The 27,670-nt window shown below is 41.2% G+C and overlaps 1 protein-coding gene across 17 annotated transcripts in view; it reads right to left on the reverse strand.

Moving 5' to 3' along the window:
- The window catches only part of TENM3 (teneurin transmembrane protein 3), a 2,279,325-nt gene that overhangs the window by 292,911 nt on the left and 1,958,744 nt on the right, over positions 1 to 27,670 (reverse strand). For 2 of the 17 annotated variants that reach the window (XM_075930269.2, XM_075930252.2), the window contains exon 1: positions 5,997 to 6,566. The exons of the other annotated variants lie outside the window; for them this stretch is intronic. Coding sequence is in view for 1 of the 2 variants with exons in the window: in XM_075930252.2 (XP_075786367.1) it covers positions 5,997 to 6,051 (55 nt within the window). In the remaining variant the exon portion in view is untranslated. Of the gene's footprint in view, positions 1 to 5,996; positions 6,567 to 27,670 lie in introns of those variants that run through there. 17 annotated transcript variants of the gene reach the window in all.

Genomic DNA, 27,670 nt, shown 5'->3' on the forward strand with positions numbered 1-27,670 from the left:
GAGCTGGATCAGTCGCTATTGGTACCGGAGCAGAGCTGGAGTGGAGCAATTCAAAAATTTGATTGCTCCAGATCCCCACTTCTAACAGCATCAATGCTGCCAGCGTCAATACCTCTTTCATTTCCTTTTCTTACAAAAATCTCTAGTACTTCTTCCAGGTTTGGAATGAACTTCCAAAATCTATTCAGTACGCCTACAGCCTCAGTATACTCAAATCATTGCAAGAATCCCATATCAGCATCACTCCCTTAAACTATCAGTATATTTGCATCCACAAGGTTTTGAAGTTTTATTGGACAGAGTGGAGGTGAACAAGATGCTTGTCAGGATCCATGACTTTGCCACATTGCTGTATCCACTTTCCAATATCATTTGCTGTCTTTTTGTTTATAGATTACAAAGTCTTGGAGCAGGAACAGTGCCTTCCTATATGACTATGACAGGCATGTTAAATACTGGTTAATTTAATAGTTGATTAACTTCATGAATTCTTATCAGTTATTCAACTATTCTATAATCCCCAGGGATGGGGCCGGAAGCCAGTGCACTCCGGCCCCACTCTTGAGGAGCCCTCTGCCACTCCATGCTGATGCAGATGCTGCAGAGTGGGGTGGCAGCAGCCCCTGGATGGAGTGGGGCTGAGCCGCGCTGCCTGCCCGCCTGCCTCCTAATGCACTTTAAATGCAGAGCTGGCAAGAGGATAAGTGTCAGACCCGGTGCAAGCCAGAACTGATCCGCGTTGCTAGCTAGCCTGCTAAAAAATTTACTGGCAAGGGAGGAAGGAAGAGGGAATGTATGCAGTCTATAGCATTAACTTTGCTTATCGGTTAATTGGTTAATCGACAGCGCTATTACATCCCTCATCTATGAAGCACCTAACCCATTTGGACAACGGTATAATATAAATAATAATACGTCTTGTTCATGCTTGCAGTGTGAGAGAGCCGTGATTAGCATTGGTACAGCTGCTGCCTTGTCAGTTCTGGGGCAAATCATACTGAATGGCATGTCTGCGGGGAAGCACACTTAGAGCCACTAACTGACTAGAATAGATAAAGTAGAGAGCCAATCATCTTTGCCACTGATGATTGAAGAGGAATGCTGAGAAGAATGGATGTAGTAGGTGGAAGCTGCCTTCAGACAAGGGAAGAGTAGGTTATCCTCTACCATGCCCACAAAATTCAGTAAATGGAGTTTCCTTCAAACAGAAATCCCTGCTATAAACCATAACTAAGATTGCCCAAAATGGAATGAGGGACTGCAAAAAAACTGTGAGGAGGCCAAGAGTTTTTGATCCTGACTGCTTAACAGGGCAGAGACTTGCCTATGGAAAAAGGACTGGGGTTCTGGTTTAGTATTTCAGCATCAGGGCTTCTGTCTTTATAATGAAAACAGCAAGAGTCTTTGGAAAAACAGGAGAGGAAAAGGTGACGGATGCCAAGTTTCAGCCCAGTATGAATTAAAATCAATTAATCAAAATCTGAATTTATAATGCAAACACTCAAATACCGTTAACCACATTAGTGCTCTAAGTGCCCATAAACTTCTCCTTGCTTTCCACTAGCTGAGAGCTCAGTACAGAAATTTATTCTGGCCCTCCTTATTTAGCATTCTTATTCAGCTGAGTATGCCCTGGGACACAAAAGTATTACAAAACTTCACTCACCAATCAGGCATGATTCTGACCTTCATGCATTATTCACTAATGAGGAACTTGGCTAAAGTAATTTAAGATTGTTAATTACTAATGGAGGTCACACATATCTTTCATTAAAAGGTAACTGTCAACTTAACAACACTCACATCTGGACATTTTTACCTACTATTATTTCAAATAAAATCTAAAATTCCTACAACTGACAGATTGTTTTTCTCTGTTTCTTGTTTACCGTTTCCCCATATAGTGAGTTATTCCATTTTCCCTTCTGCGTCTATGAACTTTTCAAACATTATTATAAAAGAAAACAAATTATAAACCAAAATAAAATAAAGTAATGCTAACCCACAAAAATTAGCCAGAATAAGTATAATAGCTGGAGCTACTTTTAACTCTTTTTTAAAAAGTGAACTGATTTCAGTTCATTATTATTATGTTGTGTCTAGAGCCCCAGCCAGTTCTTGGGGTTCCCATTGTGCTAGACACTATAAAAAGACATAAAAAAAGCTTGTCTGTGCCCCAAGGTCCTTATGATCTAAGTAAAAGATGACAGACAGTAAGTGAGAATTAGACTAGGGATATGAAAGTAATCATGTACACAGTTAACCAATGCTCCTGGGCTCATCGGTTAATATTCATGTTTACATGCAGGTTCCTGGTTCACATGGGGAGCCGTCTAGAAAGCCAGTTCCACATGTGTATTACTCCTGGGGAGAAACCTGCCCTCCCCCCCCCATGTTGCTGCATCCGTATTAGGCAGCAACGCAGGGGATGGGAGAGAAATGCCAGCCACATGTAACTGCTGAAATTTTCAGCAGTTACACGGTTACTTAATTAAACATATTTTAACACCCCAACACCAGACTGGGAATGCTAAATCATTTCACCAACCAGCCATCAGATGGTCAACAAGTGTTAGTCACTACTGATCTGGCTGATTTGACCCAGTAGTCTACATGTGAAAGGCTTCATATTCCATCACCAATTCAGTGAGCCAAACTGTCCAATGTACCACTGCAACGAGAACATTTCACTCAATCGGGTGTTCTTAAGGGAAACAGTTTGTTTGATCGCACTCCTTCAGATTACTAGCACATCTATACACATCTCTGCTAAAATGCCTGCCTCTTATTAGTTCTATAAATTAGAATAAAGCTTGCCTATTGTTGGACTGATCATAATCATACCTGTGTCTAATTGCCTCACGACTATAAGACTGTGACTGTTCTTCCTTAGGTTGTTTAAAGTTAGGCTTCTGATATTAGAAACATAACCCCAGATTTGTACTGATGATGAACTAGATACATAGAAGGATACATACACCCTTGTGCAATTCCATCTTTATACTCCAGTAAAAGGCAGATTTCAGTACAACAGTCATGTATTTTATCTGTATATTTAGTGATACAGGTAGAAAAATATGCAGAGGATGACAGAACAGAATTCCAGTAAAGCATTGTTCTTGCTGACCACATTTATGGAAATGAACATGAGAAAATATCATTTTCAAACTAAAAGAAAGAATGTGAGATTGCCTAAGATTCTTCATTAGCTTAAAATGTTAACTATAGCTCTAAGGACTTGCTACAGGAATTTTAGCAAACTCATAATATAGAAATGAATTTTTAAATTGACAAAGAGACTTCAAAATGGCTTTTTCCTTCAACAGTGTCTCATAATTAGAGCTTCTGATTTTGAGATACAGCTGACAAACACTGACAAAACACAGATTTTAAAAAAGTAAAAGCAGAAATATGCACTTGTCCAACAAACACTGAAAATATGCTGGAAATGATTGCTTGTTTGTAAGCGTTTGTCTACACCAGTGGTTCTCAAACTTTTTGGCCCATGGCCCACCTAGCTGAATGAAAACCTTTCTGGGGACCACCAGTTGCTAATGGAAACTCACTCTTAATTACAGAATTACACCCGAGCCATTTTGCTAGTGCTGCAGCTAGGGACAACCATTTAATTTAAGCAGTAAGAAAGGAAATATTAAATTATTAAATAGATTAAGCATTTTAACTTTCTCATGTTTATTTAAAATGAAGTTTTATAAACTAAGTACAATATTATGTCAAACACAAAAGGCTTCAACATTGTCTTTATTTGTGACAGAGGTGGGGAACCTTTTTGGCATTGGGGGCCACTGACCCACAGAAAAATCAGTTGGGGACCACAAAAGAAGCAAAAAAAAAAATCCTCCAAAAACTACCAACTCTCACTGATGTGACCCAAGTGTGACATCTCATGCCTCTGACACTCCAGCGCCACAGGGCTAGGGGGAAGGACAGGGAGGACTGAGGTTCATGGCTTCCCATTGGCCGGATTTACTCTGGGATTCCAGGGTTAGTGGAATTTGTGAACCCCACCCAGGCTCTGTGGTGGAGACAAAAGTGAGGGACTCAGCTTACAGGACAGGGCTGCCAGTGAGTGGGATAGGGATGTGGGTTCATGATCTGGGCGGAAAATGAGGTACAGGAGGTGGTGAGTGTGCGAGGTCTAGGTGGAAGGTGGAGTGCAGGAGCAAGCTGGGGGTAAGGTGTCTGGCCAGGAGAGAGGGTGCAGGAGTAGGCTCGGGGTGTGGGGTTTCATCGTGGGGCAGTGAAGGAGCAGGGTAGGGGTGCAGGGTCTGGGCATATGGGAGGGGGGCACTTACTTGCTTTCGTGCCCCATGCTGCTCCCAGGCATTGAGTCCCATACATAGCCTCCCAATGCTCCCATTGGCCGCAAATCTGGGCAATTGGAGCAATGGGGAAAGCCTCCAGGCAGCACGTGGGTGCACTGCCATGGGAGAGGGAGCAACAGCACATGCAGTCACTTCTGGCTCCACTTCTTCCCTGTGAGCTGGATCCGGGGGGGGGGGGGGGGGGTCAGGGCTTCTCCCCTCCTCCCCCACGCCATGAGGTTGGCGCGCCAGTGTTTGCAATTTTGGGGATCTATGTTAAACTTAAAAATTAAGTGAATAAACAGAAATCTTATATATAATATACCCAATCAAAAAGTCTAAAGTATTTAAGACTTGTTTTAATTCAGGTTTTATACAGCTCTATTATATAATCATTATTTTAGGGGGTTTTTTTTAAACATAATCATAATACTCCACCATTTATTTATAGTGGGAATTTCTCTCCCTTTCTAATGCATGCTTCTCAATTTGTCCCATCTAAGTCGTTTGTTATGATAGGTCATAAAGGATACTCAGCAGGAGGTATTCTGAGAAAATAGGTAGTCACACCTAACAAACAAGCTTTCACCAGAAATAAATGGGGAGATTTTAATGACAGTAGAGTGAAAAAAACCAAAGTAAACATAAGCCGGTAGCTATGCACAGCACTAAAATTTACAATTAATGTAAAAAAGTGGAAATCAATCAAATTTCTCACTGGAACAATCTCTGTTTTCTTACAACAATGCACAGAATCATTAGAGCTCAACAGATAACAAATACTAAACCAAGACAGACAGATCAACTAATTAAAGCCTGCTTTTCATCTACATGCACCGAAAGACTTCTTATTTAGAAGCGTCCATAGGCATTCATTTTTATCTGACCAAGTAATCCAACTACATTTATGTTGCCAAACTACAAAGAATGTTGCTTTTTATGAATTGAAAAGAGAAGGGAGGGAGGTGGAAATAAATCAAAGAAAACTCATGGCCCCAAGATAAATTACCCTTGTTTAAAAGGGCAGGATTAATTCATTACATTTATAGTAGCTTCCATTAAGCTGTGGGGTAATATTAAACCACTTCAAGCCATTGGCAGGAAACAGGTAAACTAAGAACAGTGTGACTAGCCCCTTCAGAAAGGGCCTAACATGCACAGACTGAAACTTTAATTCTATCATGCAGTAAGAAAATGCTGAATAAATGAACTCTCTCAAAAAGCCATTATAACTTGGTTCCTCATTACAGATCTAATTACAAGCTATCTTTATAATGTACACCTGACAATATCCTGTTAAACGCTTAGCTTTAAAGGTCAGCCCAACTAAGAGAACAATTCTACTATTTATAGCAAAGGGTGAACTTTTCTTATTTAGATGCTTAAGCAACTAACCCTTTAGTTTAATGTAATTAGGCAAGGGATATTCAATTTACAGTATCCACAAGTAATGATAATTACACTGTTCCAAAAAAGCTGTTGGTAAGCATATGAAACCCTTGTAATTACATCCTGTTTTCAAAATGACTTTAGCATGGTGAACTTGAAGCATTTCAGCAAATGAAGGCCAAAGCACATAAAATGAAGACTACAGTGGTTTAGCAGCTACACTGTTTAACATAATGAACAGTACTACCACAGGGAGATCACAAAATGCATTCGATAACTCACCCCGACAGCCCATGCCATCTCCTTGCCTCTCACAATCTTCCATTAAAAAAAACATAAGACAGCAGCTTTCTCATCTCTTTCTCCAAATTCTTCAATAATGTGGTTGTTTCCTCTCAAAAAAAAACAAAAACAAAAAAAAAAAAACCACACACATGCAACAAGAATAATCTCCTTTAACTCTTTATGATTTAAGTGGCTACTCCCAAGCTTTGGCTGCTGCTTTTTTTTAATAGTCAAAACAATATAAAAGAGCTAGGAATACAAAAAAAAAATCCCTATGTGTGCTGCAGATTAGCTAGGTCAGCATTCCACCAGGACCAAGGTGAAAAATAAACAAATAATCATGTTCACAGCAGCTGCAGCGATCAGTCTCTGGAAAATTATTCAGGCATTATGAGAGAGACGATATTAAACGCTGCCACTTGCAGCTTCACGGCTCTCTGAATATTCGCATCAGAATGGGATGAGCACTTAAGGAGTATCATCAGAGAGCTTGCCCATCTGAGCAGCTTCCATTAAGTTTTTGTCTTAGAAAGGGATAGCTGGAACCTTGCTGTCTTATAGGCAAAGAGCTTGTCATAATTCATTAATAACACAGTTTTGCTCAGGTTTCCTTCAATGAATCAGGAAAGCGACCTATGAAAAAATGCTGAGTGCACAACAGCTTCTCCAGAGACTCTGCAATAAACTTACTACTTGGCATCATTTGCCATCTGAGACCAGGATGGACAACCGTGTCCTACAAGGTCTGACAGAGACCCTACAGAGTCTCAGAAAAGATACATTCAAAGAGAGGTAGTTATTCCTCTGCAGGATGTAATTCACTGGTTGATAATGAAAACTGAACAGGTTAGCAGTGGAGATACACTGTTCCGCTTTTGCTAAGTCTAGGGCAAAGCTGGCAATTCACCTTGATAAATCATTTATGACCAGAAAGGCGGGGGGGGGGGGGGGTTCTAAAAAGGGTAAGTAAAAAGTAGTAACTACAATATTGTGAGAAAACTTAAAGGCTGACTGCAACTGTGCAGTTCTTTTAATGCATTACCGAGAAAAAGAATAATTTCCTCATTACATTATTAGTTGCTATTCCAACTTTAACTAAGGACATATATTACACAATAAAACATTTTCAGCCTAATGCTGTCAAACTGAGGTCAATAGGATTGCATATGTGAATCAAAAGACAGGATGCAGCTCTGTCTGCAGTCCATCAAAATGTGTGGTTCTAAATGAGTCAGATGAAATCATTAAGTCCCAAATTCAGTAATATATGTGAAGCGCATGTAACAAGTGCAAGTGCATGTAATAAAAAGAAATCATAATAATCTGGAATTGCTATGATAATCATAATATCTATTTAACCGCTAAATATATTTTGCACTAAATAATCATGATATATTATAATTTTTGTTCACATTCATTTAAGTTTTTAAAATATGTTTATCATAAGGTAGTAAAAAACAGTCCAAAAACTAATTGTTTTTATACAGTATGTTTAGCAAAAAGAAACAAATGTGTTAAAGATGTCTCTATACTGATTTTAAAAAAAAATCAATCTCACTTAAACTCATATTTTACAATACAGCATTCTCAGGTAACTGGTGATCATCATCACATTACTGGATATTTTCCTTAAACTATTTTATATTTCAAATATCCATTAAATTTTTATTTTGCATTTCATATGGTAATATTTGTTATTTGAGCTACATATACAGTATTAAAAGCAGCACTATTAGCATGTTTAAAGATCACTCTATGCTGGCAAAGCTTGACCGATTGAATAGAAATCGATAATAGTATTTAATGACTTCATGAGAAAAATAAATGACCCTCACACCCTTAATGGATTAATGTCACTTATGAGCAACACAACATTGCGTAATGCTGACACAGAGCCACTCAAAGTGGTGTCACTTTTCATATGATTGCCTTAAAACCTTATCAAAGGGAAATTGTATTTTAATGCTATTTTGGTTGCCATTTTTTAGAGGATTTTTACAATCCCATTTCATAAAGTAGAAAGCATGATCTGAATTGTTACAAGTAGCTTTTGTCATTGGCACACGTGCTAGGTCACCTAGCGAAAGCTTTCTAGCAAAAAGAAACTAAATATATAAAAAAGGATAACACTTTGTAATAATACTTGTGTTTACTGTAGTCTTCCTTCTTTGAAGATAGTGAATACAGGGTGTGTATATATGTGTGCGCATCTCTTCCCCAAGAGTGCATCTTTAATATTACTGACAGCAGGTTTTTCTACATAAGGGCAACTGCTCAAAATGTACATTATAGCCAATTCCACAATATGAAACACATGTTATGCACAATGCACTAATAACATGCTTCAGTATTTAAAAAAAAATAACAAGTGCTATCACACACACACTCTGAGTTATATGCCATTAACTGAATATTGCCCTCTCTGGGTCACTAAACATACTTCTAGTTCTTAAGAATATGGACATTTTATCATCTCCAAAACGTCAGTTTTCTACTCCAAAAGCCAGCACCCCACTTCATGACTCTATTTCCTATGAAGCTGCAGTAATGAGTAAACCATTGCATGTTGTCATCACCGTTTGATTCTAATGTGTTACACTAACTATGATAAAACTTGTTATAACATCTACTGGTTAGGTTTAGTGTGTTGCAAAGAAGTTGTGTTAGAAAATGAGTATTTCAGACAATACATACAATATCTTTAGTTTAAGAGTAAAATCAGAGGGCATTTAACATTTATTTCGATTATTTTGATTAAACCAAACCTGAACTCAGGGAATTAATGCACTGACTGTTCGAGACACTTGTTCCATTCCATTTTTTTTAAATTATCCTTTTTATGTTCCATGTGAAGAAAAGTGAAGGAACAGATCAACAGTGGTGTTCTAGGTTGCACGTGAGTTACAATTCTCACCTAAAGCAGCTGTAAGAATTCTGTGGGGGCAGAATAAGAAGGCAAACATTTTTTAGTCTTAACTCTCTCCTAAGAATATGATAACTTTCTTTGTAAATATAGCTCCATAATTGCCTATAATTGACCTTATACTGTAATCTATAAATTATGGATTGTTTTGTCAACTGACAGATAATTTTGTGACAATTTTGTGTATATCTCATTGCAGTGATCATAACTATACTCAATATAATTTGATACTTCAAACTACTGTATTTTTAACTTCTCAGGCAATTCAACTTTTGTTTTTAGATACTGAACATTATTTATCTAGACTGAGCATTAACCATTTTGAGTATTATCAAAAAGGAATTACTTACTGAAGGTCATTAATGGAGCATAATAACTAACATGAAAAGATACAGGCTACGTCTACACTGGCCCCTTTTCCGGAAGGGGCATGTTAATTTCAGCTATCGTAATAGGGAAATCCGCAGGGGATTTAAATATCCCCCGCGGTATTTAAATAAAAATGTCCGCCGCTTTTTTCCGGCTTTTAGAAAAGCCGGAAAAGAGCGTCTACACTGGCCCCGATCCTCCAGAAAAAGCGCCCTTTTCCGGAGGATCTTATTCCTACTTTGAAGTAGGGCGCTTTTTCCGGAGGATCGGGGCCAGTGTAGACGCTCTTTTCCGGCTTTTCTAAAAGCCGGAAAAAAGCGGCGGACATTTTTATTTAAATGCCGCGGGGGATATTTAAATCCCCCGCGGATTTCCCTATTACGATAGCTGAAATTAACATGCCCCTTCCGGAAAAGGGGCCAGTGTAGACGTAGCCACAGTGTAACAACCTTATAACAGCAATAAAGCCTTATTCAGCGATGTCACTATCTTCCTTTTCATACTATTATTAAGGCTTGTTTACGTGGGAACATCCAGGAATAATTAAACATCATTAAATCCCTGTGTAGATGCAATTAAAATGATTATAAATCAGTTTACTTCAAATCACATTGGAACAGAATTAAAGTAAACAGTGGCAACTTTAATTTTGAATGGGAGGGTTCACACAGGTGTTTAATAAAGTTTACCTTATCCACTTTAAATTCTCACTTTTAATTAATTCAGATTAGCTTTCTTGGATGTCCCCAGTTAGTCAAGCCCTCAATCTATCCCAGAACCTTGCTAAAATGAATCTGTAAAAAATTATCACCTTTGTTGCTGGTCTCCCAGTGCACCTGCTGTGCTGCATTACATTAAATTCCACTTATGCGGATGCAATCTTTGGATATCAATATCTGCCAAATAGGTACCACACTGTGATATTGTATAGTAGGCACTTAGATCATGATAGTATGGTACCATGGCCAATGGTGATTACCATGTTTGGTACTTTTATCAGCACAGAGGGGGTGGAGTTGATGTAGAGCACAAGGGAATAAGGCAAGAAAGTACCAAGCAAACATCTGCCAGGTAAAAACTGCGTTCACCAACAATAATCTTCCTGTCTGTACAAGCAGTTTAATTAGAAACATTTTGGCACAGAGCCTGATCTACATGTTGATCTTTCCCACCAGAGAACTCCATACAATCCATCTTTGTGTTACACAGAGACCAAGGAACACAGCGGTAGTACTCAATTATTGGGGTGATATGACAATATTCTGATCATTCATAATCCCAATGGTGAGAATAAAGACTCCTCAGAATAAGGAGGGTAAAACAAAACAAAACAAAACAGAAGAAAAATTGGAGGTTACCAAAATGGCTTACACAGTTACTGACTTGAATCTATACAGAAAGATGGTATGTGACACTGAATAACAGTTTCTTTATATAGAATTTTGTCAGGGTAAAATACAAACATATCAGATAAGGTAGGATCTGTGTTCCTTGCAGTATCAAAATCCATTCCATGAAAACAGAAACTCTAGTCATCACATATACACTATAATTTACTTCTCCTGTAGAGGATCGTTCACTAGTAACCATGAGTAGTCTCAATTTTGACATTCTCTCTCGAGATCTTTAGCTAGGTGCACATCACAAGAAATGCTATTTTACAGCTGTATTATCACCTACAAAAGGCAATGCTGTCTAGGTTTTATTGATTTATAATAAAGGTTAAAATTCTCTGCAGCTACAGCTGGCCAAAACTTGGTTACAGTTCTTGGGAAATTGACATTTTTAAATTTCACACATTCCATAAATTCTAAACAGTTTTCATTTTGGAAACACTCACAAATGGAGTTTCCAAAATGAAATATACTTCCTGGGACCCATAGCTGCTGATTGAAGTAGATGTGCATCTTCTCTGTTTCACTGGTTCCCACCATGGAACAGCAGTGGTAAATATAAGTAGCAGCATAAGAACATAAAAATGGCTGTACTATGTCAGACCAAAGGTCCATCGAGTCCAGTAGCCTGTCTGCCGAGAGTGGCCAGCACCAGGTGCCCCAGAGGGGGAGGACCGAAGACAATGATCAAGCGATTTGTCATCTGCCATCCTTCTCCAGCCTCTGACAAACAGAGGCCAGGGACACCATTTCTATCCCCTGGCTAATAGCCTTTTATGGACCTAACCTCTGTGAAATTATCTAGCTTCTCTTTAAACTCTGTTATAATCCTAGCCTTCACAGCCTCCTCTGGCAAGGAGTTCCACAGTTTGACTACAGCAGTATAACAGACAATAATCATGTTGATTTCAATTAGCAGGTGCCAGAGCTTCAAGGGTCTCTGGCTCCAGGACAGACCTGCCATAGGAACTGCGATGGGCTTCCGACCTTTTGAGGTAGCCTCTTTCTCTCTGGGCTGTCTGACTTTTGAGGCAGCACATCAGATGCGTGGGTTGGGGTGAGGGAGTCAGCTGACTAGGGAGGCTGCAAGCTCTGGTTCAGTCTGCACAGCATAGCTGTCCCAGAACCATAGATCCTGGAAGTCCATCCTATGATTTCTTGGCTTCTGGCTCCATAGCAAGGAGACAAGGAGACTGGAGCACTTAAGAGATCTCTTGCAACAGGAAGCTTGAGTTGGGGTTCTCAGTACTTCATGGCTTCCAGTGAAAGCTGAGGATCACAGTTTTAAAGCTGTGGCAAGGAGCTTGGAAGGCCTGAGGTCCCTGATGTGCAGTTCTTTCAGAGGCAGCAGCACAGGGCGACAGGCAGCTGGTCTGCAAGGGGAGCTGGTTTTTAGACCAGCTCCTGCCTGGCACCCTGCACTGCTGTCAGGGCTGGCCACACCATGAGGCGAACTGAGGCAGCCGCCTCAGGTGCCAGATTGTGTGTGGAGGGGGGGGGGGCACCACTAGGACCCAGAGTGTAGAAAATTGTGCCTGCTGCTGTTAGTTCTCCTTTACTGGGGTAGGTAGCAGAGCAGTACCATGAGAGCAATAGAACAGAAGAAGGCAGAATTGAGACATTTCAAAGTTTTGGCCCAAGCGAGGGGGCATGAGAGCATCATTTGAGCTCCCTGCCTCAGGTGCCAAAATGTTGTGGGCTGGCCCTGGCTGCTGCCTTTGATACAGAGGCAGCAGCATGGAGTGGTGCGGTTCCTTGGGAGTGAGGCCAGAGCGCACTGGCTTCTGTCCCGTCCCCTGGAGACTATAGAATAGTCGACTAACCGATAAGAATTATTCGACTATTCAGTTAACCAATATTGAACATTCCTAATCCGGGATTTACCTCTTTTCCCTGTGTGTCTCGGAAGTGGACATGACTGAGGCCACCTCACAACCAATTTCCTATGTACCATCTTAGTAACTTACTTGCATTGAGCACTCCTACATTTTTAGGAAACTGGAAAATTTTTCAAACTAGAGAACATTTGAATTCTGGAGGAACTTTTTAGTGTTAACTGGAACTTTTACATTTATAATTTTGGATATCACTAAGGATGCTATGGGAGGGTTGCAAACTCATGTTAAGCTCATTAATTTTTTTAAATAGTAAAACAGAGGCCTAGAGTTGTGTTCACAAGATTAAAATATCCATCTGTGTTTTTCCACAGATGGAGTAAAGTTGTTTTCAGGTCCCAGAAGTTGTCTTTATGTTTCTGATACAAATGGGGATTTCTCTTCATTTTCATATGTAGACACTTCACTTTTCTAAATGACAGTCTAGTATACAGGCAGTCCCCGGGTTACGTACAAGATAGGGACTGTAGGTTTGTTCTTAAGTTGAATCTGTATGTAAGTCGGAACTGGCGTCAGCCGCTGCTGAAACTGATCAGTTTCAACAGCGGCTGAATCTGGACGCCAGTTCTGACTTACATACGGATTCAACTTAAGAAACCCAGGCGTCCCCAAGTCAGCTGCCGCTGAAACTGATCAGTGGCTGATTCCAGGAAGCCCGGGGCAGAGCAACTCTGCCTCAGGCTTCCTGTAGTTAGCCCCTGGTCAGTTTCAGCAGCGGCTGACTTGGGGACGCCTGGGGCAGAGGAGCTGGGGTGCTGCCGGGTTGGTACAGTAGCGCCAAGGAGCGGCGCTGCGGGACCAACCCAGCAGCGCCCCAGCTGCTCTACCCCAGGCGTAGGCAAGAAAAGCCTGGTCTGCTGGGGGGGGGGGGAGGTGGGGCACTAGCTGCACCCCCCCCCCCAGCAGATCAGGGAGACGCAGGTGGCGGGACCGCCCGCGTCCTCCATGGCTTTGCTCCGTCTCCCTGGTCTGCTGACCAGGGAGACGGGGAGCAAAGCCTTGGAGCACGCCTGCAGCGGGACAGCCCGGGCGCGCCCGGGCTGTCCCGCTGCGGGCGTGCTCCAAGGCTTTGCTCCCGGTCTCCCTGCAGACCAGAGAGACGGGAAGCAGCTTTTCTCGCCCCGGAGGACGGGGGCGGCGGGACTGCAGCGCGGGACTGCAGCGCATCTGGGCGTCCCGCCGCTCCAGTCCTCCGGGGCGAGAAAAGCCCCGTTCGTAACTGCGGATCCGACATAAGTCGGATCCGCGTAACTCGGGGACTGCCTGTACTCAGATGTTTCTGCTATAGCGAGAAAACATCCATATGTATCTTCATTCTTCTTTTTTAGCTGTTACACCATTATGAAATTTGATCAAAAGAATTAGGGAAATCAATTTAAAATAAAGATCCTCTCAAAATAAAAGCAGATTCTCACAACACGTAGGTAATAGTACTCTGATATTATGAGCAGGATATCCAACTGATTATTTAATTATCTAGATCTACCCTTCAGTGTGCTAATGAACATATACAAAAGGGAAATCTGACAAGTCCTAGTAAAGATATTTTGACACAATACTCATTATTAAGGAGAATCTAAGAGCTATTTTGCTTATAAATACTGCATATTCAGTGTTTATATTAATGCAAAAGGATTATTTACAAAACCTTACAGGAAAAAATAGTTATTACACAACATAATTTTGGTAGTGGGAGGATTGTACCTTTAGACACTCTAAAATAAGGAAGACAATGTACTTTCAGGTGTGTTTATTTATTTATTTATAGAGCCATATGAAAATCAGAAAACTTTAAATGCAAATATTATTGTGAGTTTTAAAAGTTCTTTTCAAACTAAAAAGGCCAGAGAAAACAATACTACAGACATATGTAGAGGTTCTTTATAAAAGAACAGTTTCAAATCTCATTTTAATTCTTATCTCCATAAACAAAAATATTTTAATTAAAAATAAGTGAACTAAATATTGAATTTAAAGTTTAAAAAGCACTTATTAAATTATATGGCTACTGAGCACATCAGAGCATACTCAGGAACTTTTAGTATACATAAGCAGGATCCACACAGAGTACGCCATGCTGGAAAGCTGCATATTACACTCCAGCTTGCTATGCAGAAGTGATTGTTTAAACATGCCTTTTAGTATGTCATTTCGGATCAACACACACAATACCAATAGAGCAGATTTGTTTTCACAAGATCTATATTACAATACATTTTACCCTCCAAAAGGAAATCTCTAAAATCTACCAACCAAAAACCTACAAACAAGATGCCAGACCAATGTCAAAGAAATGTATGCATTTTCAGCAGCCTCCTTAGAATTAACTAAAAAGCAATAGTCAAAACATGTTGACATGTAACAAATATAGCCTTTACCCTAAGTCTACACTGGCACTTTAAAGTGCTGCAACTTTCTGGCTCAAAGGTGTGAAAAAACACCCTGCCCTGAGTGCAGCAAGTTATAGCACTGTAATGTACCAGTGTGAACCACGCTTCAGTGCTGTTAGTTACTCCCCTTATGGAGATGATTTACACAGAAAGCTGCACTTTCAGTTTAAAGCACTGCTGCGGCTGTGCTTTAAACTTGTAAGTGCAGACAAAGCCTCAGTTTGATGCTTCCTTTTGCTAACCAGGAGGAGACACTATGCCTACACACATATACTTAAGCAATTACAGTATATAGCTTAATATATATTTATTGTTTTTTAATTTTTAATTTTTGTTTTAGTTAGAAAACATTAAATAAAGTTTTTCTTATTTTCTAAATTATAATATTTTAATTTGTGATTGGTGTCAAATTGAAGAAACCGAAATAAAAATATATTCTCTGTACAACTGCAGGAGAGGCTATTCCAGTCAAAAGCTGGTCTGGTCTAGCACTTCAGCAAATGCTGCTCAACTTTCTCTAAAACTAGGATTCATCACAGATTATCCTAATTATTGAAAAGCTGGGGGAATACTGTCTGGCTTGCTGATGCAGCGAGAATAGCAATTTACAGGAAGAGTGGAGTAAGGCTCAGTATCTGCTGCAAAAGGGGCAGTGTGTCAGCATCATGATACTGATTCATCCCCAGAGACCAGAAGGGCTGGGGAGTTCAAAAGGGATAAGCCTGGCAGAAGAATCTCTTTTTTCTTTGCTGGACCAGGACAGCAGCACTCACCCTCTCCTTCCCCTTGTGGTGGCACCAATATTAGGTTTGGTCAGGACCTGCTGCGGGCATTGCACTAGTTGCGCTTTTCTAGGGGAAGTGGAAAGGAATTTTTCCCTCACCATCAGATTGGCCATGGGGAGGTGGGGTTTTAGGGTCTCTGCTATAGCAACATGCTGTGGAGAAGGCAGCGTTATGGTGAGCAGGGAAGGGAGTTAGGCTACAATATTCATAGAATCAAAGAATAATAGGATTGGAAGGGACCTCGAGAGGTCATTGAGTCCAGCCCCCTGCCCTCAAGGCAGGACCAAGCTCCGTCTACACCATCCCTGACAGATGTCTATCTAACCTGTTCTTAAATATCTCCAGAGAGGGAGATTCCACCACCTCCCTTGGCAATTTATTCCAATATTTGACCACCCTGACAGTTAGGAATTTTTTCCTAATGTCCAATCTAAACCTCCTCTGCTGCACTTTAAGCCCATTACTCCTTGTCCTGTCCTCAGAAACCAAGAGGAACAAATTTTCTCCTTCCTCCTTGTGACACCCTTTTAGATATTTGAAAACTGCTATCATGTCCCCCCTTAATCTTCTTTTTTCCGAACTAAACAAGCCCAGTTCATGAAGCCTGGCTTCATAGGTCATGTTCTCTAAATCTTTAATCATTCTTGTCACTCTTCTTCTCTGTACCCTTTCCAATTTTTCCACATCTTTCTTGAAATGTGGCACCCAGAACTGGACACAGTACTCCAGCTGAGGCCTAACTAGTGCAGAGTAGAGCGGCAGAATGACTTCACGAGTTTTGCTTACAACACACCTGTTGATACAACCTAGAATCATATTTGCTTTTTTTGCAACAGCACAACACTGTTGACTCATATTCAACTTGTGGTCCACTATGACCCCTAGATCCCTTTCCGCCATGCTCCTTCCTAGACAGTCGCTTCCCATTTTGTATGTATGGAACTGATTGTTCCTTCCTAAGTGGAGCACTTTGCATTTCTCTTTATTAAACCTCATCCTGTTTACCTCTGACCATTTCTCTAACATGCTAAGGTCATTTTGAATTATGTCCCTATCCTCCAAAGAAGTTGCAAACCCACCCAGTTTGGTATCATCTGCAAACTTAATAAGCGTACTCTCTATCCCAATATCTACATCACTGATGAAGATATTGAACAGTACAGGTCCCAAAACAGACCCAGCAGGATTTAGCACCGTTAACAACAATTCTCTGACTACGGTTATCCAGCCAATTATGCACCCACCTTATCGTGGCCCTATCTAAGTTATATTTGCCTAGTTTATCAATAAGAATATCATGCGAGACCGTATCAAATGCCTTACTAAAGTCTAGGTATATGACATCCACCACTTCTCCCTTATCCACAAGGCTCGTTATCCTATCAAAGAAAGCTATCAGATTAGTTTTGCATGACTTGTTCTTCACAAACCGATGCTGGCTATTCCCTATCACTTTATTATCTTCCAAGTGTTTGCATATGATTTCCTTAATTACCTGCTCCATTATCTTCCCTGGGACAGACGTTAAACTGACCGGTCTGTAGTTTCCTGGGTTGTTCTTATTCCCCTTTTATAGATGGGCACAATATTTGCCCTTTTCCAGTCTTCTGGAATCTCCCCTGTCTGCCATGATTTTTCAAAGATCATAGCTAAAGGCTCAGATACCTCCTCTATCAGCTCCTTGAGTATCCTGGGATTGTAAGTGTGGGGTGGATGTCCATAGGGAGGTATTCACTAAATGGATAAATGGCTTGGTAGAGGATTTTAAAAGGAGATGTGAGTTAAAGGAAAGGAACAGAGAAGGGGGAGTGTTTTCTGGCACCTACGACTGGTACAGCACCGAGCCAATGCTGCTTTCTTATAGCCCATGTTAACCCTAGTTTGGAGGGGGATGACACTAAGGTCCCAGAAATAGGTTGCTTGTGAGACCTGGATAGAAAATAGGTCTGGCAAAAGACCCTCATGAGTTACCTGCACTGTATATTTTATCTGCTGGGTAATCCCAAACATCTAATAATGAAGTTACCATATGAACTATTTCAGTGGCTACATGGTTACTTAAACACACTTTAACATCCCTACTATAAAACTGTTAAAAGGTGCAGCTTCTTACATATTTGTATGTCAACATTTTCAGTGTCAGATAATGTTTCGCAAGTGAAAAAAATGCTGTTCAAAAGCAATTTTGTCCATAAATTAGCCTACTATATTATTTATTTAGTGCTCTACAGTAGCTCAAATGCCTGGCAGTTTAAGCTCATGCTGCTACAATGGGACCATGCCTTCAAGCCACACAATCAAATGACCCACAGTCATGCTACAACTCTGCCGGACAATGCCAGCACTAGATAAAGCAAGTCAACAGTTGTGCACGATCAGTGGATCATAACAAACACTGACAGGCTCTGCTAAAAGCTTGAATATGAAATTGTAGTGATGCACTCTTTTCAGATGGGAGAACATCTCAAGTGGAAATAAATACCTCCTCTCTCTCTCCTTCAAATAAAATAGAAGCTCTACAAATATTCCTGTTGTTTAGCAGTATTTGAAAGCATGCACAATGCTGGTTAGCAGACACACAGACTTTGATAATTACAAGCACAAAAGATAAAAGTTCTTAATTCTATGTTATGGCAACCATTTATAATTCCCCAACAAAGCATCAAATCTATTTATAATATGCCTGCAAAGAAACAGCCAGTTAAAATTTTGCTCAAATCCTTTCAATTCAGTTTAGTGTGACTTCTTCTAAGCACACAGTTACATATTACAATGGTTACATCCTATGGGACAAGCTCATAAAATAGATCAAATTCCAATTTTCCACTTCAGTATCTAGTTGTGGTTTCTCAGAGGAACAGATATGAATGTATACTTTTCAAATAATGCAAACTTGTCAGAGAGAACTGTCATCAAACCAATATACTCTGAGGCAAATAAAGTGCAAGATTATGCAAAATAATGTGATATATTTAAAGAATGAGGGTTATTTATGTTTTCCATTTCCTCTAACTTTATGCTGCTATATTTGAAGCGCTTAAATGCTACAGTGATAGGTGCAATATAAAAATATATACATAGATAAGCTTTAGTTTTGCAATGCTATCAAATAAAGGCAAGTTTTGTATACGCACGAAATTCTACACTGACTGAAGTCATAGCTTCTTTGTAAACTATAGTTTTGACTATTATAAATACTGAAAGGCCACTGAACTGATAAGTGTATTGATACCTATGTCATCCTTCTTGTCTTTGGCATCTTTTTTTCATGGAAGCTTTAATAAGGGGCATGCCAAAACTGTGGGCCACCTTAACTTTGGAAAAAACCATAATTGTACTGCTTATGGGAAGACTTTCAAAAATATGTATTACAAAGAAATTAGTTTAAAATTGGTTTCATACCTTCAAGGCAAAGTGTCCTTTGCTTTAATACCAAACTAAATTTTGTTCTTCATGTAAATACTTTGTACAATAACTTCATGGTCAGAGTCCAGGATACATATGCAGTTTACATATAATATAAATGAACATAAGAACAGCCATACAGAGTCAGATCAAAGGTTCATCTAGCCCAGTATCCTGTCTGCTGACAGTGGCCAATACCAGATGCCCCAGAGGGAGGGAACACAACAGGTAATCCTCACGTGATCCCTCTCCTGTCAATCATTTCCAGACAAACAGAGGCTAGGGACCCATCCTGGCTAATAGCCATTGATGGACCTAGCTTCCATCAATCTATCTAGATCTTTTTTAAATCACATTGAAGTCCTAGTCTTCACCACATCCTCTAGCAAGGATTTCCACAGGTTCACTGTGTGCTTAGTGAAGAAAAACTTCCTTTCGTTTGTTTTAAAGCTGCTGCCTATTTCATTTGGTGACCCCTAATTCTTACGCTACCTCTAATACTGCTGTATAATTGGTAGTCCTTGGATTTGTAATGAAAAATGTATTCAGCAATCCATCCTGTTCAGCACAGTACATCTCTTAATTTAAGTGATGCCTACATTGCAGCTGGAAGGTGTAATTCACAGTATGGGCAGATAAAGTCTAGTTCCAAACTAGTGCACTCAAAATAACCACCACTAGCAGGGACATTGCAGCAAGGGGAGTGGCTTGGGCTTGGGTGGGCTCAGTCCCAGTGAGCAGCTCATGCTACATAGCTATTTTTAGGCTACTTCTCCACTAGATAAGCTAGGTGGTGTTTCCCAACTTGTGTATGCAAATTCTTACTAGCTCAATGAGAGTGAGGCTTACCAGGTAAACTGGCTACCCATTCACATCCTCTACCTCTGATCAAGAGGTAGGAAGGATTTAAACAGAGGTCTCCCATCCCTCAGGGAAGTGTCCTAACCTTTGACCTATAGGATAGTCTGAAGTTGAGCTCCCTTCATCTCTCTTCTAGCTGTTCCACTTTAAGATATATTTAAGTAGTCATTGAAGGGAGAAGGGGAAGAAAGGGACAAAGACTCACCCTACTCCAATGACTTTTGAATTAATTATCCAAAACTGTGTTGCCAGTAAAATAGGTAGAGGAACACCTATCTCTTTCCCACCTCTCACCCTCCCTACAGTTTGAGGATCACACATTGGGCTTAGGCATTTGGATGCTTAGAGTGAGGCAACAGCCAAATGCCTAGATGAAACAACTTAGGTATGCTAAGAACTTTTATAGCAAAAGTGTGGGTGTAGTGAGAGTTTAGGCACCTACTGGGTAAGGTGGCAGCCAAGTGGAGGTTTTTAGTAGATCACAGTGGGACCTAAAACTGGGATTTAGGAATCAAAATCCAGGGTTTAGACACCGAAGTCTCTGCAGATCTGTCCCTTAAAGCCTGCACAATGTTGTGCATCTGCACAAGATTTTTAAATCACTTGTTTTCTGTAAAGTACGTATGGTCACAATGAATGACTTTATGACCAAGAGAAAAGGTAGCTGAATATCTTCTGAATTAACTATTCAACAAACGCTGCCATTTTTCATTGATTCATTTATCTTACTGGCTCTATTAAGAAAAGTTTATTCTAGCTTTCATAGAGATAAATTATGTGGATGGATAAGGCTGTCAAAGAGTTTGGTTTTTTCCCTGAGGTCATGACTACTGGGCAATGTATTGAGGTTGTGTAGGAGCCTTATTTGCGCATTTCCATGCTTTGAAATCTTGGGTTTCTTTTATTTTCTGTTCTCAGGTCTAGCAGAGGGTGAGGAAGGACAGGATCATACCACAACACATTCTCTGGCAAGAGAATAAAGAAGCTTGTGGAAGGTAAAGGTTCTGGGAAAGCATCTGGTTGCAGCCATCGGGGCTCTGAGGAAATGCTTGGCAGCTGGGCTGGGCGAGGAAGGGGGTCAGAGAAGTCTGGGCTGGGGGCTGCCCCATTGCTGGGCTCTGAAGGATGTGTGTGTGGGGGGTGAGCTGTTCTGGTTTCTGGAAGGCCCAACCATCCCCCTCCTGCACTCTTCCACTGGTACTGGATTACTGTAGAGACTTCTTAAACTTTCTACTCCTGGAATCTTTTTTGTTGTGGTCTATATTGTTGACCAATCTGTTGAAGGGAATTTTGAAATAAATTACCAAAATAATTGAAACTCAAGTGATAACAGTCATATTTTGACAAATAAAATATGCATATTTTTGAAGAATTTTAAAATATTTGCACAGAATTCTTTATATTTTGGTACAGAAGTCCTCCAGGAATAAATTTTATGAGAGCTCCGTTATTCTTAAATTTGCAATTTGATCCGTTAACCACAATGCTACATAATTATTATGATTATTTATTTGTTTGGGAATTGTAAGGATTTTTTTTAAGTGTATACCATTTGTGACCAGCACTAAGAGGCAGGCAGGATACATTGAGCCTCTTATAAACTTTGCAGCAAGCTTAAGTCTCCTCTATTCTTTTACAAGTCTCCTGCACCCTGAAGAATCTTTCTGATCTTGCTTATTTACCCATGAATAAATTTCCAAACATAGCTTTCCCTATCCCCAAATTGATCCTTTAGACTAAAACTGAATAATATATTCTAAATAAAGCTTATTTAAAGTTTTAACACATTATTTTTGCGATAAGCAACAGGGAAAAAAAGGATTCCATTATTACTGAGGTATTTGCCGTTGTAAGGTTTAAAAGTGTTAAAAATCCCGCCTTTTGGACATTCAGGCTGAGAAAAAAATATTTCATCTCCATATTTTGCAAACAATTATTTATTTAATAATTTATTGCTCAACTTATATGATAAATTTCTCATCAGTTTCCGATTTCCCTCCTCAACTAATCAAAACAAAGACCCATCTATCATATTAAACAACTATGATTAAGCTCACATGAACTATCACATCTATCTAAAATTCTCAGTTCTTCAGGAATGGAGAAATATTTTTTTGGTTATCAATTATTTTTCAATGCACTTTTTCCATCAATTTTAAGTTTCTGTATTTTTAGGTATTTACATGGCCCTTATCACCATGGTATCTGAAAGTCTCCTAGCTATTTATGGATTTAGCCTCACACTCCTGTGTGGCAGCAAAGTCTAATTACCCCCATTTTAGATGGCAATTGGGGGAGAGAGGGATTAAGAGCCTGATCTTGAAAAGGCTACACTAAAGTCAATAAAATATTTAAAACTATACGTGTGTTTAAATCTTTACAGAATTGGGCCTGAGTAAGTTGCTTAAAGAAACACAATAGTCTGCGACTGAGTAGGGAAATTAATCCAGATGTCAAGAATCCCAGAGCAGTGCTTTGATCAGAAATGATCCTTCCTCCTTTATTAGTCAGAAATGCAAAGATTACTATTAAATTAATTTTCATCAGAAGCAGAAAATTAAAGTAAAGTAGTATATATATATATATATATCTTTAAACTATAAATATAGCAAAGTTATGAATAACAATTTAAAAGAAGTTACTCACCCTGTTCAGTAACAATGGTTATTCGAAATGTGTGCTTTTGTGGGTGATCTACTCGGGTCTTGGTGCATCCTCATGCCACTGATCAGAAATTTTCGGCCACATATGTGCAGTCGCTATCTTGTGCGGCTTTCGTCCAGTAGGTGCACGCACAGCACTATCTTCCTTCTGTTTCTTTTCTACCGGAAATCCAATAAAGGACTGTAGCAGAGAGGAGGAAGGGAGGGTAGTGGAGCACTCATAGGGACACACATCTCGAAGAACCATTGTTACTGCACAAGATGAGTAATTACTACTACTCCTTCGAGTGGTGTCCCTGTGGGTGCTCCACTCAGGTGACTAAGTAGCAGTACCCACCATATGGAGGTGGGCGTTGGAGTCATTTTTGTGAAGAAGCAAGGACTGCATCTGCTAGAGTAGTGTTAGGTACTAGTACTTTCTGTGGGGCATAATGTACGAAAGTGTGATGGGAAGACCATCTCTCTGTTCTACAAATGTCTACTAGTGGCACATTATGTACAAAAGCCATTGATGTAGGCATCACACATATGGAGTGTGCCCTAATAATCTGTTGTGGTTCTTTTCCATTAAGCTGGTAAGCCATGTATATGCAGCTTGCAATTTACTTGGAAACCCGTTGCACCAAGACAGCGAATCCCTTAAGGGGACCGAACAAAGAGATGAAGAGTCACTCTGATTTCCTTGTCTCTCTGGTTCTCTCTGGCTACATCTAGACTACATCCCTCTGTTGACAGAGGGATGTAAATGAAGCACTTCGAAAGTTCAAATGAAGCCAGGATTTAAATATCCTGCACTTCATTTGCGTAATCACGTAATGGCGCTCTTTCGAAAAAGCGCAATTTTGAAATTGAAACCGCAGTCTAAATGTGGTTCTTTCAAAAACGGGGCACTTTTTCGAAAGCTCCTGTAAAACTTGTGTCCTGAAGGTCGAGGGCTAAGAACCAGTCCCCATTGTCCAGTACCAGTATAAAAGTTGCAAGAGTCATTCTAAATTTTCTGTTGCAGACAAAGTTGTTGAGCTTTCTGAGATCTAAAATTGGCCTCCAGCTGCTTGTTTTCTTGGCAGTTAGAAAATACTTGGAATAGATCCCTCTTCCCCCATATTCTGTGGGAACTAGTTCTGTTGCCCCTAGGATGAGTAACTTTAGCACTTCTTCTTGTAACATTGGCTTGTGAGAGGGGTCCCTGAAGAGGGACAGGACGGGGGGTTAGGTATAGCGTATAGATGTAAAAGGAACTATGTAGCTCAATTTATCGAGAACCTGTTTCTCCATAGTAATAAGAGCCAACTGTTGGCAAAAGGGTCTCAAGATGGTAATGGAAGGTTGTGTTTGGATGCACTGGATCTCTGGGGAGGTCGCTCAGACCCCTGACCAAAACTGTGAATCTGCTGTTTGTTAGAAGTAGGTTTAATATAGGAGAACTGGTTGTGTTGAGCCCTCCTTTTATTGGGACGTTGCTTGGGCCTTGTCAGGGGGTACGCCCCCGTCAAGGGGTTCAGCCCCCTCAGACCGGGCCTGTACAGCACTTCGAAGTCTCAACGCAAAAGTCCCGGCCCTTCTATCAGGGCATATACGGTACCACAGTCTCAATACAAAAGTCCTGGCCCTTCGATCAGGGCATATACGGTATGGGAGGCCTAGCCGCTCTGAGAAGCCTCTCCTGGCCCGGGGTTCGCTTGTCCAGGGAAGGGAAAAATGGGTGGTAGGGGGACCCGGGCCCTCCCTCTCCACCGGGTCCCAGCCCAGGGCCCTTTTGACAGGGTCTGTGGCTCCTGCCGGCTCGGCGGGGGATCCGGCCGATACACGCCGAGCCAAACTTTGTCTCCCTTGCCCTGGGCTGCTTCCTACCACACCCTGGTTCCCCCCGGACTCCTTCGCCTCTCAGGTGTACCTGTCGGGGTTGTGGGTGCGCTCCTGCCGCCCTGGGTCGGCGGCTGCTTTCTCCGTGTCAAGGTCCAGTGCGGGCTGCGACTCTGGACCCAGCGGCTGCAAGAACACTGGCCCGGCCTGGTCTCCTCCTTCGCCCTGGGGCCTCCTTGACTGCCGGGCTCCTTCTGCCTTTATACCCGGCCGCTGTTGGGAGCATGCCCAGCAGGGTTGGAGGGGCGGGGCCTTCTCTGCCAGCTGGGCCTGGGCTATCCCCTGCTCATCAGTGAGGGGCCTGTCTGCCCCATCACAGGCCTGTTGTCATATGGCCTCTGATGTTACCTGTGACAGTTCAAGTCTCTTCGTCTTTGGTATGCAGGGGGTATCTGCATCTTTTATTAGGTGGGGTATACATGCCTAAAGTACGCAGTGTGGTGAAGGAATATTTCAGTGAGTGTAACACCTGCGCTGCTTTTGTGGCAAACAGTTAGTTCCAATCAAAGGGGAGGTCCTCCACCATCGTCTGTAATTCTTTTGGGATTCCCAATGATTGTAACCATGATACCCATTATTGCTGTAGCTGTGGTCCTAGCTGCTGTATGCACCACATCCATTGCAGCCTGGAGAGCTGTTTTTACTATTAATTGGCCCTCTTTGATGATGGATTGGAAATGAGGTCTCTTGTTTTCAGGAAGGTCCTGTAAGAGATCTTGTAATCTGGAGTAAATGGCGTGATCATAGTTAGCCAGAAGAGTAGTGTAATTTGATATTCTGAACTGGAGGGTGGCAGAGGAGTATACTTTCTGGCCGAAGAGAGGCAGTCATTTGTGTTCTCTCTCTTGAGGTGTAGACTTGTCTTGAGGGTATTTTGAGATGAATTTGGGTGAGGATGTGAGAAAAGTAAATCCAACCCTTTTTCCAGGACAAAGTATTTTCTACCCACTCTCCGGTTGGTGGAGGGGATAGAGGCTGGTGACTACCAGAGTAAATCGGATGGCTCCATGACAGCCTCATTGGTAGGTAATGCTATCCTTGAGGATGCAGCCGGTTGGAGTATTTTGAGTAATTTGTATTGTTTGTCTTGCACTTCTTGGAACATAATGTCCTGAGACTAAGCTACTTGTTTCAATAATTTTTGGAATTGTTCCAGGTCGTTTGCCCGTGGAGAGGACAATGCTTGGAAAACTGCCTCATCGGGACCTGCACAAGACTGCAGGACTTGTGAAGAGCTCTCTAAATGGGACTGAGGTAAATTCTCATCATCATGTGTTGTATCTGCCTGGGTTATTACCAAAGGAGGGGGACAAGATGACAAACGTATCATGGCAGATGGAGACTGCATAGCTGTATGCACTGGTGTAGAGGCTGGTGTATCTCGTGAGTGGTGGTAATGGGAGGAGCAGGGGCGATATTGGTGCCATGGCTCCCAGAGAGGCCACTGAGGTTGAAGCTGTCACAGTGGATACAGCCATGGGTGGTTAAACCACAGAAGTTGTAGGGGTTGATGAAAGGGATGGTGCCGAATGGAGTGCCGTAAAGCCACTGATTCTGTTGGGTGTAACAAAAGTCTACTCCACTGCCATGTTCAGTTCATGGTGACAGTAGTGTGGAAGAGTAAAAAAAAAATGTCTACACTTTGTCTACACGGGCTAGAGTGAGGTAATGTTGAAGAGTGTGGTGAAGCTGCTCCCTGCACCAGTGGAGATGGTACACCCGAATGCGGGGCTTTTTGTAATTGGCATGCCTTGTAAGCTACCTCCTTATGCTCCAGTACCAGATCATGCTTTAATTCTGGCTGCTGAGAACCAGCATGTTCGATCGGTGCTGGAATGACTGTGGGTGTTGACACCGGCGGCATGCCCGGTTTTGTTGGTGCCGATGGGTAAGCTGCATCAGCAGGTGCTGCTGAGGAGGCAGTTTGCTGTTTCAGTTCTGACTCGGCTCTCTTAGCGGAGGTCAGTTTTCACTTCTCCGTGGTGCTAGAAGTAGACAGCACTAGGGAATGAGCAGCCCGGGATGTAGCGGGCAGTGATTGTGCTGGGGAAGCCCGTGGCACTTGAGAGATTCTGAGGGGAGATGAACTAGCCCTCTCACAGGGCACTGAGTGTGCCCGTGTCTCTGGAGACTTATCCCCTGGCGGGTGGAAGGATTTCTCCCAGAGGAGATTCTTCAGCCACATTTCACAGATTTTCCTCACTCTGGCCGTCATGTTTTGACAGTGCAGGCACTTTTGTGCTACGTGGCTTTTGAATTTAATACAGGATGTGTGCCCATCAAAAACTGGCATTGAATCCTACATGAATCACATTTCTTTAAGTCAGGAGAGCCTGGCATGAAGAACGAACATGAGGATTCAGGACTTGGAGAGAAACGGAGTAAAGAGGAAAAAAAACGGGGAAGCGTTTTTAATGAAAAACTAGCTAAAACTAACTATACATTGACTAAAACTATTAACAACTTGTAAACTAACTATACTATTTTTAAATTTTCTGTCAGAAAAGAGAGCACTGCTGTGACTCTGTCTTCAGCCGAGGATAATAGAAGAGGAACTGAAGGAGGATCGCACTGCACGTGCACCTAGCGGATGAAAACAGTTCAAGACGGCGACTGTGCATGCGTGGTATGGGAAGGCAAAACCTCCAATAAGCGGTGCAAAGATGCACCGAGATTTGAGTGGAGCACCCACAGGGACACCACTCAAAGGAGAAAAAATAATTCTGCATGAAGCATTTTTTCAATAGCTTCATATTTTTTTAATGATATACAGGATAGAAGATTTTAAAATCAAAGTAAAAATATGTCCAAAATCTATTAAGACCAGAAAGGCACTTTAACATTTTTATTTTATTTTATGCACTTACTACCCTAACAATTCTGTTAGTCTTTCATCATCATAATTACAGGATAGTGCACACCTTGATAGAGAAAAGTAGAATGTGTTTTTAAAATACAACTTTACATAAGAACATTACATAAGAATGGTGATAATGGGTCAGACCAAAGGTCCATCTAACCCAGTATCCTGTCGTCCGTCAGTGGCCAATACCAGATGCCCCAGACCATAATTCTATAATGACCATACCTAAATGAAATATATATATATATATTTAGAGGTTG

The sequence above is a fragment of the Pelodiscus sinensis genome, chromosome 4 (assembly GCF_052426305.1).
Source record: "Pelodiscus sinensis isolate ZL-2025 chromosome 4, ASM5242630v1, whole genome shotgun sequence".
Lineage (NCBI taxonomy): Eukaryota > Metazoa > Chordata > Testudines > Trionychidae > Pelodiscus > Pelodiscus sinensis.